The sequence below is a fragment of the Echinops telfairi genome, unplaced genomic scaffold (genome assembly GCF_000313985.2).
Source record: "Echinops telfairi isolate 266 unplaced genomic scaffold, ASM31398v2 ScPeMD7_6;HRSCAF=24_0, whole genome shotgun sequence".
NCBI classification, from domain to species: Eukaryota; Metazoa; Chordata; class Mammalia; order Afrosoricida; family Tenrecidae; genus Echinops; species Echinops telfairi.
In genome coordinates, this window is record NW_022103902.1 from 14,013,422 (window position 1) to 14,032,096 (window position 18,675).

The following is an 18,675-nucleotide window of genomic DNA, read 5'->3' on the forward strand; positions in this document are numbered from 1 at the left end:
GTGCGTGGAAACAGGGCTCTCACGAGTTAGTATAGCCTGCCTGGAGTGCTGCCTTCTCTCAGATCAATTAGATGTCAAAACTCCTTGGGCTTAGGAACTCCACCCTCATCATGTGCTCTGCAGGGCCTGGCTCGGAGACTGCATGGTTCAGTGATGCCTGGAGGGTTGAGCCTGGGACCATGCAGAGTGCTGACTACAGCGTGTTGGGGTTTTGCTCAGCACTGTGGGACACAGCTGGGTTTGGCCCCAGTGGTCTGTATGCCAGGCCACAGACTGGTAGTGGACTTCGTCACTCGCCAGCCTGCGTGGCTTCAGAGGTGCTTGCCCGGTCCAGGTCCACAGTAAACAGTGTCCACTCCCCTGGCGCCAGGCGCTGTGACCTCCTGAAAGGCCCATCAGGCTCTAGCCTCTTTGCGGGTCCTATAGTCTCCCGCATCCTTAGCAGATGATCCCTGTGGTTTCCATTTGCTGAACCACTTTCTTTTGGACGACTAGCCTTGGGGCGATGCCAAGCCAGGGTTCCTCAGGTGAAGTGGGGGTGGTGGGGAGTGGTGCTGTGATTCTTTGTCTCTCAGTGGTGCTCATGGGGGTACATGAGAGCCCCTACACTTCAGAGGCCACGTGGAGAGATGGTCCCAATACCTCTCCAAACCCAAGTCTGGTTGAACAGCATTAAAAGCCAGGGCTGTGGTGCAGAAGGCCATGGTTAACTGTACTGCTCCTGCTACTTCTCAAGAAGGGGCTGAGGCAGAGGGAAGGCCCATGGGGTCAACACGCCACAGAACTGCAGCTTTCCGCTTGCTTTGTGACATTATAGCCAGTGACCCCGCGGGCCACCGCAGGGACAAGCTGAGGCTCGGCAGCAGGCGAGTTAAAGAACAGAATTATCAGCAGGTCCAGAAACCTGCTGTGAGAGCACTGCCAAGTCGGCCTAGAGGGATGCCCCTGCCGTCTGCTGGCGCCCCTCTGAGTCTCAACAGATGTGCACAGGCCTGTCCCCATGATGCCCGCAGGAGAGCCTTAGTATTTCCTGTCCCTTCAGGACCTGGCCAGGCGTGAGAAACATCTGCATGGGGAGAAGGCCAAAGATTTTTTTAAAGTGTTTTTATTTTTTTTAATGATTTTCTTATATTGTCCGACAGTGAGTATAGTCATAACAAAACATACTAGCCTGTTTTTTCAAGCATCCTGCAGATTCGAGTGTTGGCAACTGCGTGTGGCACCCAGCGGAAGGTGTCATCTTCCCCAGCGTCTTGTACACAATCACACTTTGATTGGCAGCCTAGAGGACACGGAGAGAAAGAGGATCAGGTGAAGGATCCCCTGGAAAGTGATTGTTGGGTTGATGGAATATAGCGGTTTGGCGTTGCCGGAAGTAGCTCAGGTCCCACAGCTGGACGTTTCACAGAGGAATTTGGGTGGGTGAATAGCCCATTAAGCTTTGACAATCGTGTGTTATGAAAATGCACAAATACACACACACAAAGGAGTTTGATTGGATACGTACCTTCACGGAACCTTCTTTTTAAATAAAGGAAGGCTTGATTCTAGAAGGTAGTGAGAAAGAAGTTTAAACTAAGACCTTACCCCACCGGCCGAAATGTGTCCAAATTGTAAATATTTGGGTAAGATTCAGGTGCTTCTAGAAGGTGTGTATCTGCCTTCATCATTACTGTGGCCAAGAAGGTGTGCGCCTGGTGTCCTCTGACACGTGAACAAATATCTCTAATCTCTGCAACCCGGGTTCCACAGAACGGATGTATCAGACTATACAAGGGGGCTTCAAAACGTTCGTGGAAAAATGAAATGACAAGATAGTGACGATTTCCCACAACCTTCTTGACTCCTTCTCATACATCGCCCCTTTAGAAACTGAGCTCTTGGAAGAACAGGACAGGGTTCTTGTATGTGCCTCCAACAGTATGGGTCTTCTGCAGTTCGGTGATGACACAGAAGGTCGGAAAGCTCAGAAACGGCCCCCCCACCCCCGCCCCACCCCACAAGAACAGGGCTCCTGACCTGTGAAGAGTTGAGAAACAGCAAGAATTGGCCTGTTGTTGGCATTTCATTAACTGACATGGACGAGTTAATAAAGTAGCCAGGAGAATGCACAAAGAGAGGATGCGGAAAAAGGGGATGCGAGGAGGGGAAGGTAAGAGGATTAAAGCTACAAAAACATTCCTTTAATGGGTTTCTCAAACACACCAGCCAACAGGCAAGGACAGGTGTCCTGCCAAGCCATTTCCGTGAAACCTGATCCGTCATTCTGCGGGGAGGCCTGCTAACCACCTTTGTAAAGGAAGGCCCTGCCCTGAGTCCCAGGGAAGCCGGCCTGAGCCGCCCAGGGACACAGCCAGGAAAATGGCTTTGCAGACAAAGGGGCCTGGGAACAGCCTGGTTCTCTTCATAAGCAGCCAACTAGCGCTCCCCTCTGCGTCTGCCAGTCCGATGGCTGCCTGGGCTGGTATTGATCATGAAGCCTCCCTTCCTGGCCTCCTTCCTGCCCCCCAACCCTAGGAAAGGGGCTGCGCCCATTTTCAGATCCTTCATCACTTCATTACCCTGTCTTTGATCCCTTCGGGAAATGCAAGCCTAGCTCCAAATGGCTAAGTGGGAGTGTTTGTATAGTGGGGCCACAGCTAAGGCTTAAGCTTAGGAGGCACTGGGGGGACAGGGCCAAGGACCAAGCTGCTGCTTACTTGTTTTGGAGCCAAGAAGACTCGCCTGCCAGTCGGCCCTTGTGGGGAGCTGGATGCCCAGCTGGGCTACCCTTGGCCCTGCCCACTCAAGCTGTTGTGCACATGTTGGCATGGGAACCAAGGGGCTATCCAGCTGCAAGGTGACGGGTGCCCAGCTCGGTGCCTCCCCTACTACGCAGCCTTCTGTCTTAACTCAGGCAGTTGTCACGGGGTGCATGGGAGGCAGGAGGACCTGAAGGGGCATGACTGCTCTCTGTCCGGGGTTGGTTGGCGCAGTGGGTGCATGGAACGGTGTGTGCTCTGTGTCTAGATAAGCCCTTAATTAGCAGCAGGGCCAGAGCCCATGGTATTAACAAGGAGATGGCAGTCTGGTGCCAAACTCATTTCAGTAGCTCACATCTGTCTTGCCAAACGATCAGCTCCGTTTAAGTATATTCTTGCCCGAGGCCAATTTCCTTAGCGTGATGCAAAGAAAGAAAAGAAAAAACCTTGGTGGAGTCGTTTGGGGGTTATTGGACCGTGGAAGAGAGGGCTTCTGAGTGACTGCGGAATTTTCCGGATGCCCCTGAGCATGCCGTCCCTCACAGAGCCTCCTGACCTGGCAGGTTCAGCTCTCGAACTGCCCTGGAGGAGGATTAGGGCCTCTGTGACTGGTTTTCTAAGTGCACAGATTTTGAAAAGCAATGTGACCAAGATTTAGCTAGAATGTGTCGAGCACACTTCTCTTCTCTCGAGAGAGAAAAGCTCTCGCCTCTCCTGACTGAGAGGCTCATCCCTCCACTGGCGACCTAATTCATGAGGCTCAGGCCCGGTGCAAGAGGAAAATGCAAGGTGCCTCCTTAAAAAACGAAGAATTTTGAGACAGTGGCAGCAGAGCTTTAAACGAGGAGTGGGGCCCTCCCACATTAGAGTCTGGGGATGGCGCAGGCTGCGTGCCTGCGCAGCTGACCTCTGGCCTCCCCTTCTGGACTATGGGTTCATTCCGCCAGGATTGAGAGAGAATTGCTCAGTCCCCAGGACTTCGCAGGGGGGATTCAGGGCAGTGGTGCACACCCAGGGCACCCACCAGGCTCGGATAGCATACACACACAAAGCAAGATGATGACATGATCACTGAAAAGCCCTGGATGTTCTGTGCCCCACTAAAGGCCGGGAGATCTCACCTTGACCAAGGGGCATTACCTGTACAGCCCCGATAGTGAGTTGGGGCCAAGCAAGAAGAGGGAAGTGAATCTGGCAGTATGTCATCAATTTGGGCACACTTCTCTGTGAATAGCGTGGGTTTCTTACTCCGCCATTATTAGGCCTTGGAACCCAGGAAGTCATGTCTCAAGAAACATGCTATTTTCACTGGCATTGGCCCTGCTTAGATAAATTGTTCAGAGAACACTTGTTATGTTAGACCCTTGTTCTTGAGCTTGGTGTAGACCAAGTTCAGCCGGGGCATTTGAGCTCATGACTGTTGCTGTGAGGTGCTTTCAATTGCTTTTGACTCAGAGCAACCCTGCGTGTGCACAACACAACACAACACTGCCCCATCTCGCATCATCCTCAGCGTTCGTTGTAAGTCCATTGTGGTGGCTGCTGGGCCAGCCACCTCCCTGGAGGTCTTTGGATTTCCCATTGACCCTCGACTTTACCAAGCATGATGTTCATTTCCCAGGACTGGTCTCTCCGGATAACATCTCCAAAGTAAGCTCATTGAAGGAGCATGTTGGCTACCCTTCTTCCAAGACGGATTGGTCTGTGCCTCTGGCACTCCTTGACATATTTGGCATTCTTCACCAGCACCATTATTCAAATGCATCACTTCTCTCCCGAGCTTCCTTTTTCACTGTCCGGCTTTCACGTGCACACACAGGCGATTGAAATACCATGGTGAAGGTCACGTGCAAATTCATAGACACCTTGTATCCTGCTTTGTGGGGCCCTACTTCCAAGACATCCATTAATCTATTCAACACTTACCAGGTGTCTGCTAAGGACTAGGCCCTGCATTGGGTTCAAGATCCACAATTAAGAGTGTGGCCTCGCCCTATCCCCAAAGAGCTCACGGTCTGGTACTGTACCAATGAGATACGGATATTCCTTAAGAAAGACAAAGGAATTACCCCCTCCTCGCTTAGCTTGAGGAAGGGCTTCTGAAAAGGTCCTCTAAACAAGAGGGTCTCCAGTGCGGGCAATAGTTTGCTTGGGGGAACTAGCTCTTGTCTTCGGTGAGAAACCGGATTGGCGCCTGCCCCTCTGGCCTTCGCCGAGTCTCCTGTCTTGGAAACAGCAACACACAGGCAGGTGGAGTCCTGCAGTGGGATTGCCGTTAGCTCTGATGGTATCTAGTTCTCGGGAGCAGAATTTGGGGCGGCCATCATTCAGAGAGGGTGCCTCCAGGGCTTTTACACTATCTCTGTGAAGAGAAACATGGAGAAATAGATCGTTTTCATCTCTCTTACCTTCTTCTCCCTTAGTTTTATTTCTCCTTGTCAGTTTAGCCATGACCCTGGAGACCTCAGTTGGCATGCAGTTTGATTGAGCAAATGGCCTGCCTGGTTCAGCAAGATCGCGGACTCAGCACACACAAAGAGGGCTCTGTTGTCTGGACCAGTGGCTTCACTGGGAAACACCCCACTCTCCTTCCAGATGGAGCTCCACCACCCCCAGGGTCAACCCCAGGCACCCTGTCACCAAGCTGAGTAGGCTCCGGTCCTGGCAGAGACAGTTGCTGGGAGCCCTGGCTTCCCCACAGTCCAGTGCGTGAGCCCTACAGGGTGCTTCCTCGTGGCTTGAGAGAGCGGCCTGGCCTCTGAAAACCCTCAGAGCACCCTGAGGGAGCCCTGGGCAGCCACTGGCTTGGCCATGGCCTGAGTGCCACCGCTCTGGTGCAGGAGGACCCCGCCTTCTGGATGGACTCTCAGACCTGGCCCTTTCCACTGTGTGTGTCCGGGGGAACCTTGGGAAGGCTGCTTCTGATTGAATGGGAGCAGAGACAGCTGAGCACTCCTTTCCCGTGCCCACCAACATCCCTCAGACGCTTTGGCAGTCTCCATGGCTGTGTCTCGAGATCGGTGCCTCGGCGGGAGCCCACTCCGCACGCCAGCCAGGTTGAGCCGGGCCAACTAGCACTGCTAGGTCACCCCATCCTGTCCCACCATCACGGAAAGGGTTGGTCTGGGCCACAGGCACCTCCTGGCAGCACTCTTTCTCCCTGCCCACGTGCTCTAGCCCTCTGAAGATTCCATCCTATCAAAGCTCCCACATCTGTAAGGGGCGCCATGGGAGGCACCTGGGCCCCTCTTCCCGGAGAGCCCCCAGTGAGTGAGGTTCTGCAGCCTTTGACGTGACCCCAGGATCCCAGGACACAAGGCCACCCTGAAATGTCTCACTGTCTTTCTCCTCCGCAATCGAGGCCTAGCCAGCAGCGTCCCTTGTCCCCACAGACCTGCAGGACTTCAAGTTGGACGTGCAGCACGTGATTGAAGTGGATGAGGGGAACACGGCAGTCATTGCCTGCCACTTGCCAGAGAGCCACCCGAAGGCCCAGGTCCGATACAGCGTCAAACAGCAGTGGCTGGAGGCCTCTCGAGGTGAGTGAGCAGGGCAGGGGCCCCAAGCCAGGGGAGAAACGCAACCAAGCTGGGTGGCCTACTGCTGCCGCCAAACCCCCTTGACACACCAATAGCCCCATCCCTCGTGCTGCCCCTTGACCACCTTCTGCCTGGATGTTGATCGATACGGATCCTGAAGGACTGGGCTTCTGCTGTGGCCAACCTCTGCCCCATTATGAGATTCTGTCACCTTCTTGAGGTCCCAGAAGGTGTTAACCAAAAGATCCGCAGTTTGAAACCCCTAGCCACTCTGAGAGAGAAAGGTGAAGTTTTCTATTTCTGTCAAGAATTACACCCTCAGAAACCCAGAGGCACTTCCACCCTGTCCTAACAGGGTCACTGTGAGTCAGAACTGACATGATGGCAGTGAGTCTGGGTTTGGGGTGCAGGGGAGGGCTGTCTTTCCGGACGCAGTCGGCTTCTTCCCACAACAACCCCTGCACTCCAGGCCAAGCAGACCCAATTTTACCTGGCCCCACGCTCAAACTGGATACCTCTTCCAATATTTCATAGATCTTATCATATTTTCTCTTTCTTTTTTTATTAAAATATCATTTTATTGGGGGCTCTTACAGCTCTTATAAACAATTCATACATCAATTGTATGAAGCATATTTGTACATATGTTGCCATCATTATTTTCTAGATATTTACTTTCTAGTGAGCCTTTGGTATCAGCTTTGATCTTAAAATAATTTTATGAGCAGTTTTTTGGGTTGTGACAGGAATGTATGTTCATTATAGAAAATTGAAGAAACCCAGAACCCCTTTTGAAAAAAGGGGCAGGGGTTTAAAAACAAGCAACCCTAATCCTATAACTCAGAAATCACAGAGGTCGGAGCAGAGACTAATGCCTGTCCATTCCACAAGAGTCACCGCCTCCCCATCCATACAGCCCATGTCCAAACAGCACACGTGGGGTGGCTGACGCAGGCTGGGTGGGTCTGGAGTACAGGGACCAGAGATTCTCAGGCCAGCCAGCCGGCCACCAAAACACAGCTACCGAACAGACAGACAGCGCTTCACCTGCCAGGAAGCTGAGAGCCACCTCCATGGATGGTGTCCTTGGCAGATAATCTCACACCCCCAGGCCCCACTCTCATGGGTCTCCTCAGCCAGGAGCAGCCAGTGACACAGGAGGCGGGGTGGTAGTGGCAGTGGTGAGGACAGAGATTGGTGGGTGGGTTAAATATCGTGGTGAGGAGGGCTGAGGTTGTGACCGTGGCAGCGTCTGGGCCTGACCGCAGGACCAAGCCAGCTCCCTTCACCCTAGTGGTTCACAGGAACCGTGTCATCTCACCTCCCACGTGTCGCAGGGCCGCCCGCCGTCCTGGTAACACCGCCAGGGGCTACACTGTTTCACAAATGAGTGCACCATCAGAGAAGTTAATGAACTTGCCCAAGGGCACACAGTGAGAAGCTGGCTGATCCAGAGCTTGAACCCTGGTCTGGCAGACCCCCACTCTGGCTTCCTTCCCACCCCACCGCAGCGCCCTGGAATGTAGACACTGCTCTTCTGCACCTGTGAGCTAACTGTGAGGCATTTGGCCCGTCTCTTAGAGGTGGGTTGGTTAGTTGAGTTGGTTGGTTGGTTGGTTAGTCTCTCTCCCTGAATTTTCAGCCCATTCACAGCCACATCCTAACAGAGAAGAGTATTCTAGGTCTGGGTTTGTGGAGTCTCAGGTGTACATCGGCTCCTGGTGCCTGCCCTACCTGATGCTTTTGAAGGTAACACTGAGAAGGGAGGCTGTGGCGTACAGTGCCCTGGGCCCCAATTCACTATCCCGTTTCCCTGGCCCTTTCCGCAGACAACTACCTGATCATGCCGTCTGGGAATCTCCAGATTGTGAATGCCAGCCAGGAGGACGAGGGCATGTACAAGTGCGCGGCCTACAACCCAGTCACCCAGGAAGTGAAGACGGCCGGCTCCAGCGACAGGCTACGCGTGCGCCGTAAGCGCCAGGGCCGGATGCCCCACCCCATGGAGGGGCCCTGCAGATGGCATGGGGTGGGGGGCGGCCTCCGGCGATGCACCAGCTTGCGTTCTCGGGCTTGGACGTGGGGCGCTGTCAGTGAGGCACCCGGGAGGGAGGCTGGGATTCCCTCCCCTCGGGAGGGGATTCCCTCCCGCACAGCTCATGGCCTGGCTTGGACGGCTGGTTGGGCTTGCTGGTCACTGGGAGACGCTCCCCATTCTTCCATCCCCCCTGGAGGGTCCCTTCACGGACCCCGTGAGGGGGCACCTGTGCACGAGTGGCTGGAACTCAGCTGCTAAGCAGCAAAGGTATCAATAAAAGGAGGGTGCGCTGGCCCACCGGGGTGAGGCCCCAGGCTGGCCTGCTTGTCCCCACCACGAACCTCCCTGGGGACAGCACCAGCAACTGCCCTTCGAAGCACTATCCACTCGGAGGATTTACATCTGTTGTGCACTCAGGTGTTAAAGCCAGGTTGTCAGTCCAGGAGGTCTCAAGGTCAGCTGGATTTACCATGAAGCTAAGGAAGCAAGACTCTCCTGATGCCCTGTGTGTAGTTTCATGTTGGTAATTTTATATCCTTCTGAAAGAGAGCATCCCAGAGGGTGGCCGATTCAGGTCTTAAAAACCCTGGATCTGCCCCGTTTGGCCCATAGAGTGAAAGAGACAAACCACCAGAGCTTGCTGCCGCGTACGTCCTCGAGGATGGCACGTCTCGGGCATCGGCGTGCCTTTCCATAAAGGCCCAAGCCGTTTCCCCACCCACCCCTCGAGGGTCCTGGACTGAGGGCCTGATGGAGTGACTATGGCATTTGTGGGCCTGGAGACAGAGGCATTGACTCCAGGTTGTCCACGCTGAGCCACTGTTGGTCTCTGCGCATGTGCAGAGGGCACACAGGAAAAAGCACCTGCCGTGGGCAAACGGTTCCTATTCTCTCTCTGCCCCTTCCCTCTTGGCACCCACAGTTAAGGGTGCTCAGGTTAAGGCTGTGGGAGGCCCTCGAGTCAATGCCGACTGGTAGAGGCTCCGTGGGACAAAGCAGAATTGGCCCCTGGAATTGCCTGGATTGCTCACGTTTAACGTGGAACCCCTGGTGGTGACATAGGTCAAGCACTTGGCTATTTTGCGGTTCAAACCCACCAGCTGCGCCCTAGGAGAGAGATGGAGCAGCCTGCTTCCAGAAAGATGACAGGCTCAGAAATCCCGTGGGGCAGCTCTGCTCTGTCCTGTAGGCTCGCCGTGCGTTGGGTCAAGGCGACGGCAGTTGGCTTGGTGTTTTGGGTGTGGGTCTTCATGGAAGCAGGTCCCTGGGTCTTTTCTCTCTCAGAGCCGCTGGTGCGTTTGAACCACCTTTGGGTTAGTACCCCTGCTTCAATGAGGATGCTTCGCCGTGCTATCCCACTTTCTCAGAACAACTTTCTGCAAAAAGAACTTTTTTGCTTCTTCATTTAACCTGAGACTTGGTGGAACTAAGTGACTTGCCCACTCAATGTGGATGAGACTGCCCCTCCCCCCGGGGAGGCTGCGACCAGAGGGCACCCTCGGCCTGAGATCTCTCCCCTCCGTGCCCCTCCAGGCTCCACCGCAGAGGCGGCCCGAATCATCTATCCCCCAGAGGCCCAAACCATCATTGTCACCAAGGGGCAGAGCCTCATCCTGGAGTGCGTGGCCAGTGGCATCCCACCCCCGAGGGTCACCTGGGCCAAGGACGGGTCCAGTGTGGCGGCCTACAACAAAACACGCTTCCTGCTGAGCAACCTCCTCATCGACACCACCAGCGAGGAGGACTCGGGGACCTACCGCTGCATGGCTGACAACGGGGTGGGGGAGCCCGGGGCTGCAGTCATTCTCTACAACGTCCAGGTGTTTGGTGAGTGTCTCCTGTGGGCCCCCCTGCTCTCCCCGCCTTCTCTCGGGTCTGCGAGGCCCGGGGGGCTGCAGGCGGCTGCACTGGGTCACACTGCATCTGCGGTTCCGCCATCCCCTTTCCTGCCCTGGCTCTGCTGGGACACGGGGCCCTTTTCCTCCCCCCACCCCTTCCTGGGAGGGGTGCCAGCAGCCAGAGGGAAGGAGGGGGCTCCCCAGTCCGGATGGCCCCAGCACAGGAAGAACAGCCTTTCCGACCCCACTCTGGTTTCCCACAGAACCCCCTGAGGTCACCATGGAGCTGTCCCAGCTGGTCATCCCGTGGGGCCAGAGTGCCAAGCTCACCTGTGAGGTGCGCGGGAACCCCCCGCCCTCCGTGCTGTGGTTGAGAAATGCGGTGCCCCTCACCCCCAGCCAGCACCTCCGCCTGTCCCGCAGGGCCCTGCGCGTGGTCAGCGTGGGGCCCGAGGACGAAGGCGTCTACCAGTGCATGGCAGAGAACGAAGTCGGCAGCGCCCACGCTGTGGTCCAGCTGAGGACCGCCCGGCCAGGTGAGTGCCGCCTCTCGAGCCAGGATTCCGGCCAGGAGTCACAGCCCGCTCGCTTCCAGGGAACCGATGTGTCCAGTAGACACCACCCGACAAAAGCCATTCAGATTGGCACTAGCTCCTTGAGAAGTCAGATTCTCTTAACTGTGGTCAATTTTACAAAATTTGAAAAAGAAATCGATGGAGCGTCTCATGAATTTCTGTGCCACCCTTGCCTGGGGGGGCAGGCTATCATATGCTCCATATCCTTCCAGTTTTGTGTGCAGCTGGAGCCAACGTGTGTATTTTCTTTCGAGAAAATCCATTTGCAGCATGGTTTCCATGGAAGCCAGTGTGGATAGCACTGCTCTCAGCCACGCGAGTCTGCCCTCCTTGGCTCGATTGATTTGTGGGCACCTAAACCAACTGAGCCGTGTGAGCAGACCGGGGGTGCCAACAGGCAGGAAAAGCGCCGAGCCTCAAGAACCTTGGGAGGTGGTTAAACCTAAATCGGAGAAGAGTCCAGCAATGGCTAATGAAATGTTGACTGGGCATCATTGGGCAACTTCATCCTGTGGTGCGGGTGGTGAGGTCGAGGATAGACGGGTGTGGGTGGCATCCTCGGGGGCTTCTGAGGGCTCTGAGGGGAGGAGCTATGGTTGCCATCCTGGCACCCGTCTCCTCAGTCAAGGAAGAAAGGGCCACGTGGTGGCATGGTGGGGAGACCCCATAGTGACAGGACAGGTCCCTCTGCTCCCCAGTCTTGACATGAGAATGAAGGATGCACAGGGTGCCTGCACCATGCAAGCTGAGAGCATTCACTTAGGATGCACCGAGTGTGGCCTTAGGCAGGTGGCACAGAAGCTTGCCTGTCACCTGGGCAGTGTGCTGTGCTCTCCTGGTAGGGCAGGAACACTAAACTAGCCTGCTTCCCACAGTCTGGTTGTGTGTCAAGGGGCGCGGTGGGGGGGGGGGTGTCCTTCCTCCTGCCTCTTCTTCCCGCTGCTTCCTTCTTTTTGTCCCTCAGCCCAGACTAACATGTCCCACCCATCCCTTCTGTGTGTCCCCCCAGGCACCACCCTGCGGCCCTGGCGAGATGCTAAGGCGGACGTGGCCACACCTCCTGTGCCATCTTCCAGACCGGGCAGCCCTGACCTGTTGCTGAGGGGGCCTGAGACGTCCGTGCCGCCTGCTTCCCCTCCATGCCCTGGAGAGAAGGGACAGCTGGCCCCGGCCGAGGCCCCCATCATCCTGAGCTCACCCCGGACGTCCAAGACTGACTCGTACGAGCTGGTGTGGCGTCCTCGGCATGAGGGCGGTGGCCGGGCACCCATCCTCTACTACATGGTGAAGCACCGCAAGGTACATCCCTGGCCACCTGTCCCTGGGCAGCCTCCTCTCCATGAGGCTGAGCCAGTCTCTCTGCCGCCTGGCCTCCTCCCCGGGAGCGTGCGCAGCCTGGGCCGGCCACCACCCCCCCACTGGCCATGACGGCTCGCCCACCTCCTCTAGTGCCCATTTCGAGCCACTGCCCAGCATCTCACTGCAGGAAGGGCATTGGGGGCCCTCACTAGATAGGAAGTCACACTAACCATTTGCTGCTAAGACACCGGCGACTCGGGGAACCTTGTTTGTAGCAATGTAGAACTGCTTCCCAGGGGTGTCCTGAAGCAGGTGCTTTTTGGTTTTTGGGGGGGTATTTTTTGGAGGTGTCTTCACGTGGATCTCATCTGCCAAACACAGACCTACACAAAAGTCACGTGCCTTCAGGTCTGCGCTCTCTGCATTCCTCTCCCGGAGGCCAGTACCATCAACTCCTGGTCCCAAATGACCTAACCTCATGCCCGTGAGCCTTGCCTGCCATGCGTTGTTGGCCTTAGCGTGTGCAGCTCTGCTTCTTAACCGGAGTAAGCTGTGGTGGGCACATACCTGCAGGAAGCCTGGCCGGGCGAGCTCGTTCTAAAGCCAGAACAGAGGCAGGGATTTTGTGAACTAGCATTTTCTGGCAGCTGCAAAAGCCCCCCTCGGGTCTCACAATTCATCATGGCTCGGGGTGGTCCGGCAGCCATTGGAGCGGAAAGCATTGCATGCTGTTAAACCTCAGCTACTTCGCTGACAGAAGGAACCCTGTCCAGGTGAATGTTCCAGGAGCCATCAGGGAGGGTATCTGACTGACCCGGATTCAGGGACCGAGCCAATCCAGCCCCATCCTCTCTCAGCCACCAGGCCCCGTGAGGCGGGGTGGGGAAGCTGGGCGGCTGCCCTCCCCCACAGGGAACTCCCCCACAGGGAGCTCAAGCCCTCTGGTGGCCCTATCAGGGGTGTCCAGCGCTGTCTGTTTTCACGGGAGCAAGCGGCCTCATCTTTCTCCTGCAGAGGGGCTAGTGGGTTTGAGCCACAGCCTTGGGGTTAGCAGGCCAGTGCCTGACCCCCAGCATCACTCAAACTCCTGCCCCCAGGGACAGGGACATGGAATTCCTTGTACGAAAGCATGCCTGGACACACACATGTTCCAGCCCCTCCCAGGTGCACACAGATTTCTTTCCAAGGCCGCTAACCAGTAAGCTGCGGTTGTCATCGAGTTGATTGTGACTCCCCAGTGTTCTCCAAGTGTGTGTGAGTAGATTGTGTTGCACAGGGCTTCCAGGGACTGGTTTTACACAAGCAGACGGCTAGCCTTCTCTTTTGAGGTACCTCTGGGTAGGCCTGCACCTCCCGTCTTTCCATCTGTAGCCATGTTCTTCACAGTTTTTACCACCAAGCACACCTTCTAAGGCCACGCTCAAAAAAATAAGACCACTTCTAACTCACTGCCATTGCGTGTGACCTGATAGGACAGGAGAGACTGACTCTTCCTGGGAGTAGAAAGCCCCATCTTTCCTCCTGCAGAGCGGCTGGTGGTTTTGAACTGCCCACCTTGTGGTTAGCAGCCCAGCACAGAAAGACTACGCCACCATACGAGGAAATCACTATCGTTGAATGGATTTTAAATTTCTACTTGTCGCACCAAACGCACACAGTAGAAATTGCAGAAAATGATGTCAGAGGCCTGTGTACATCTTTGTCTCGTCCCAAGTGGGAAGTGCGGCGTGAAGCCGTTTCCCTGCCTTGGGCCTTGCTGGCCCCTCGTGCTGCCCTTCCCCATCATGCTTGCTTTGATGAGCCCACGGAGACCCAGGGAATGTCAGCCACACCCGAGGAGCAGCAGCCCCACGCTGCCTCTCTGCTGCCTCCCAGGCAGGGCAAGCGCGCAGTCTCTCATCAACTGTCGCCCCGCTGGGGCATGAGTTAACAGAAAGCAGCATTGTTCAGCAGTTGCTTCAGCCAGGCCTGCATCTAACCGTTATCTCCCCGTGTAACTGGACACGTCCACCTCCAAGCTGGGGACAGCCATCGGGGCAGGCCAGATGCCCTCCACCCCCAAGAGAGCGGCAGCAGTGTGTTAGCAAGAATAATATTTTTCAGGCCAATAGGTGGCCCCAAAAGCGCCTCTCCAAGGGGCAGGCTGGCAAAGGCCAGGCTCGGGGTCCGGAAGTGGCAGGCGATGGCCGAGTCACCCTCGCCGTGTGTGTGACAGTGACTAATGACCCTCTCGTTTTGTATTTTCATTTCAGGGCCCCAGGCCAGGGGGGTGGGGGAAGTGAGAGGACCAAGCCCCCACTGCGTCTGGCTTCTATTAGGCTCCAGTCTCCCGGGCGCTCGGAACCGCTAGCTTGGCGTTGCCAGGGCAGAAATGATGTCTTGAAAGCACTTCCTTTCTGAGGGACTAACGTGCTTAAAGATCATCTCTCGAGAAAAGACTTTTGCAACCAGAAGTCACCGTTTGTTTGGGTTTCCCATCCCCCATTCTCTTGCTGGGGAACTGGGACTCGTTTAGCGAATTTTCACTTTTTCCAGCGTGTGAAGCGGGCCTCGCTTGTTGGTGCATCTGCAGACGCGGGGCTACTGTGTTTGGGTTTCCAGCATCTCTGGGGAGTCTCCGTTTGTAAAGCTCCCCCCCTTGGAGCAAATCCTGGAAACCTGACCTTAATGAGCCCAGAGCAGCCTTGAGTCTTGAATGGTAGGTTTTGTTCCACTCTTGGAATATTCGGCTTGAGGATAAAAGCCCTTCTTCCCACCAGCTGTTTTCTTCTCTCAGCAAACCGCAGCTTCACTTCGCAGCAGAGCCGAGACGCGCACCAAAAACCCAGCTGCAGGCTGGCCTTTCCACTCCTGTATCCGAGCAGAGCGGAGCACTGTCCGGGTCTCGGGCTGAGCTCCCGTCTGATGGTCTCTGAGCCTGTGGTCTCTGAGCAGACTCAAAGGGCTAACCTTTCGGTTGGCAGCTGAGGGAGAGCACTAGGTCTTTTGTCCGTAGAGGAAGCTGGAGCTCTCTTTATCTTCAGAAGGGGCAGGCGAGGGACGCCAGTCCAGGGAAGACTAATCCATAGCAGTTCTCAGCTGCCCACCGTTGTTCAGTCTTCCACGGGCGTGAGGGGAGGAACAACAAGAAAGGGGGAGGGGCTGAAATGACAGCTGTCACAGGGTGGAGGACGTGGGGGTCGGGAGGGTGACAGGTGGATATTGGGGACCTCTTCTGTGCCGGTGCACTTTACACGTACCACTGAGTGTGATCTTCAGAAGAGCTCAGTTGGCCTGTTCTAGAAAGGGAATCCCCAGCCGTCTGTCTAGTTATCTGTTGGGTGTAGCTGTGATGCCGAGAACTATACCACCAGGATTTCCATCCCAGCAGGGGGGGCCACAGTTCATTCAGTGGAATCTTCAGATGGAGAAAGATTGGGATGGTATCCTGCTTCCAAAAGTTAGTCAGAGACAGCTCTACGGGTCCTCACAGTGTTGTTTGTTGTTGTTAGGGACAACAGAATGACACGCTGCCCAGGCCTGTGCCATCCGCACAATTGTTCTTGTCTGAGCCCATTGTGGCAGCCAGGGAGTCGATCCATCTCCTTGAGGGCCTTCCTCTTTGTCGCTGCCCCTCTATGTGACCACCTGACGCCCTCCTCCAAGGACTGGTCTCTCACATGTCCAAAGTACGGAGGATGAAGACTCGCCATCCTTGCTTCTAAAGAGCACTCTGGTCGCACTGCTTCCATGGTGCTGTTGTAACAAGTGTCCGTTAGAATGTGCTGGAAGATGAGTTCTCTGTGTGGGAGAGTTCTCTAAGTGCACACTGGGCACAATCATGGCCTGGAGCATACTGATGATTGTGACGTCAGGACCAGGCAGTGTCCATGGGGAGCCACGAGTCAGAGCCGCCACAGCGGCAATTAACAACGGGGACACGAACAGTTTTAGGGATCTAGGTGGGTAGGGAACTTGTTCAGAATTTCACAAATGGTAAGGGATCTGGCTAGGATTTGAACCCAGGTCTTTCTGGCTCTGAGACTTTTAATTTCTAGGGTAGGTTGTTTATGAGCATGCATGTCAGTGTTGCCATGGTTTCTCCATTCACAAGCAACATGGACTTGGGCAAATGACTCATCCATCTCATCGGTGAAAGGGCTATTGGGAGGAAGAATGGGACACTGTCTATAAAGTGCGGAGCTCCACGCCCCCGGGGGCTGTGAGCACTGAGTGAGGCCAGGTTAGTTTTACCTGTGTTGCTTTTCTCAGGGAGCCCTGGTAGTGTAGGGGTTACCTGTTGGGCTGCTTACAAAACCACCAGCTACTCCTGGTGGGGCTTTCTGCTCCCAAAAAGTTAAGTCTCAGAAATCTACAGGGGAAATTCTACCTTGTCCTGTAGTCGCTATAAATCAGATTCTACTTGATGCCACTGAGTTTATTTTGTTGCTCTTAATCTCATTAGGGTGTGAATGGAAGGGACTGCGTTTGATCTAAATGGAACCAGGAGAAAGTTCAAACAGAGGGTCTGGGAGCACAAGGTCACTGGACACATCCCTCAGCAAGGCTTTCTACCTGAGTTTCCCTTGGATGCATCCCCCAAGTTGTCAGGGATCCGGCTCTACTGCACTGCCTTCCCCCACACGACCCACTCCCCTGCTTCGTGCTGCCCTCTCAGGCTGCTTCCCTCATCTCACAAACCAACACCCACAGTGGCTCCAAGCGGGCAGGGAGGCTGGTCCTGATCCACGCTGCCTTCTCCAGCAGGTCACAAATGCCTCTGATGACTGGACCATCAATGGCATCCCAGCCAGCCAGCACCGCCTGATGCTCCGTCGACTGGACCCCGGGAGCCTGTATGAAGTGGAGATGGCTGCCTACAACTGTGCGGGCGAGGGCCAGACAGCCATGGTCACCTTCCGGACTGGTACGGCTCACACGTTGCCCCCAGCTTGGGGTCTCCACGGGTCCAGAGAAAGCCCTACCATGCCAAGGCGGGAGCCCTGCTCACCTTGCCCCTTGGGCTTCTTTCCTGTCAGCTTCTGCCTCCCTGGGTTTGTGTGTGCACAGGCTCAGGCCACCCCTCTCATGGGGACAGTCCTCAGCCGGCCTCTGTGGAGCCTTACACAGAGGCCAGCAGCACTACCATGGTGGGGTCGATTCAGAGGCAGCCAGGGCTCAAACCACAAGACTCAGCTGGATTCTGATTTGCATCACTCTGATCCTTGGCAGTGGCTCAGGCCAAAAGGGCTCTATGGAGAGGGAGACCTATTGCAAGCTCCCTCCCGTGCTGAGCTCAGCCCATTTCCACCCAGGGCGGCGGCCCAAACCCGAGATCGTGGCCAGCAAGGAGCAACAGATCCAGAGAGATGACCCTGGTGCTGGCCCTCAGAGCAGCAGCCAGCCGGATCACGGCCGTCTCTCCCGTAAGCCCGGTGGGGGTCTGCAGCAGTACAGGGGCTCGCTGAAGTGAGCCACCAAGGGCAGAAGATCTAGAAGCTAGGCCCACTGTTCCCAAGGCCCCCTTTGCTGCAGTTCTAGGAGCATATTGGTTCTGTAGGTCCCTGGGCTCCTTAGGGCATTTTCCTGGGATCTCCCTAGTGCACCACGATGAGGAAAAAAAGCGATTGGCATTTTAAAACACAAATTGGATCCTAACATGCATTGTTGTCCATCCCAAGTGATTTGGGGGGGGGCGGGGGGAAGAGCTGCAGACCTCTGGCTGCCGTGCCCTGGCTTCTCACATCACACAAAGAGATGGAAGATCCTGAATCCAGGCCCCTCCCTGGAGAGGCAACACCAGTGGGTGGTTCCCACTGGGGACCGCTGGGAGTGGGGCTGAGGGGCATCAGGCGCTGGGGAGTCCGGTCAGAACCCAACTCCTGTGCCACCGCGGACCTGCCTCATGCGTTCGTTCTTGTGCCCCGTCTGGCCCAGCCCCTGAAGCCCCCGACAGGCCCACCATCTCCATGGCCTCGGAGACGTCCGTGTACGTGACCTGGATCCCCCGCGGCAATGGCGGCTTTCCGATCCAGTCCTTCCGCGTGGAGTACAAGAAGCTGAAGAAGGTGGGGGACTGGATGCTGGCCACCAGCGCCATCCTCCCCTCCCGGCTCTCCGTGGAGGTCACGGGCCTCGAGAAGGGTAAGGCCCCAGCGCCCTCCCCTGAGCACTCGGAGGAGGGGAACTTTGGGGGAGTGGGGGGCCTTCCCTCCACACCGCCTCCATCTGCCATGTTGCTCAGCCGGCTGTGCCTCGTGGAGTCTTGCCCAAGCCCCGCACCCTCCCTGTCTCCACGCGGAGGAGCAGAATGCTGGCCTCTGGGAAGCCACTGGCTGGCCTGGGGGAGGGGTGGGGGGACCAGAAGGTGCTTCCGGCCCCCGGGCTCAGGAGCGCCTCTCCCTGGGCAGGCACCTCCTACAAGTTCCGGGTCAGAGCCCTGAACATGCTCGGGGAGAGCGAGCCCAGCGCCCCCTCCCGGCCGTACGTGGTGTCGGGCTACGGCGGCCGCGTGTACGAGCGGCCGGTGGCCGGCCCCTACATCACCTTCACGGACGCCGTCAACGAGACCACCATCATGCTCAAGTGGATGGTAAGTGGTGCCCTGCCCTCAAGAAGATGGGACCGGGCTGGCTGCCCGAGCTAACGCAGCTCCCCTGCACCCCG

The 18,675-nt window shown here is 56.1% G+C and overlaps 1 protein-coding gene across 5 annotated transcripts in view; it reads left to right on the forward strand.

Moving 5' to 3' along the window:
* BOC (BOC cell adhesion associated, oncogene regulated) overlaps nucleotides 1–18,675 on the forward strand; it is an 83,153-nt gene that overhangs the window by 55,196 nt on the left and 9,282 nt on the right. For 4 of the 5 annotated variants that reach the window (XM_045286208.1, XM_030884437.2, XM_045286209.1 and 1 more), the window contains 9 exons: nucleotides 6,134–6,280; nucleotides 8,110–8,253; nucleotides 9,852–10,145; nucleotides 10,420–10,692; nucleotides 11,741–12,030; nucleotides 16,774–16,936; nucleotides 17,325–17,435; nucleotides 17,947–18,153; nucleotides 18,420–18,601. In XM_045286208.1, the coding sequence (XP_045142143.1) occupies nucleotides 6,134–6,280; nucleotides 8,110–8,253; nucleotides 9,852–10,145; nucleotides 10,420–10,692; nucleotides 11,741–12,030; nucleotides 16,774–16,936; nucleotides 17,325–17,435; nucleotides 17,947–18,153; nucleotides 18,420–18,601 (1,811 nt within the window). The remainder of the gene's footprint in view (nucleotides 1–6,133; nucleotides 6,281–8,109; nucleotides 8,254–9,851; nucleotides 10,146–10,419; nucleotides 10,693–11,740; nucleotides 12,031–16,773; nucleotides 16,937–17,324; nucleotides 17,436–17,946; nucleotides 18,154–18,419; nucleotides 18,602–18,675) is intronic. The other variant, XM_004706485.2, reaches the window with a different exon arrangement.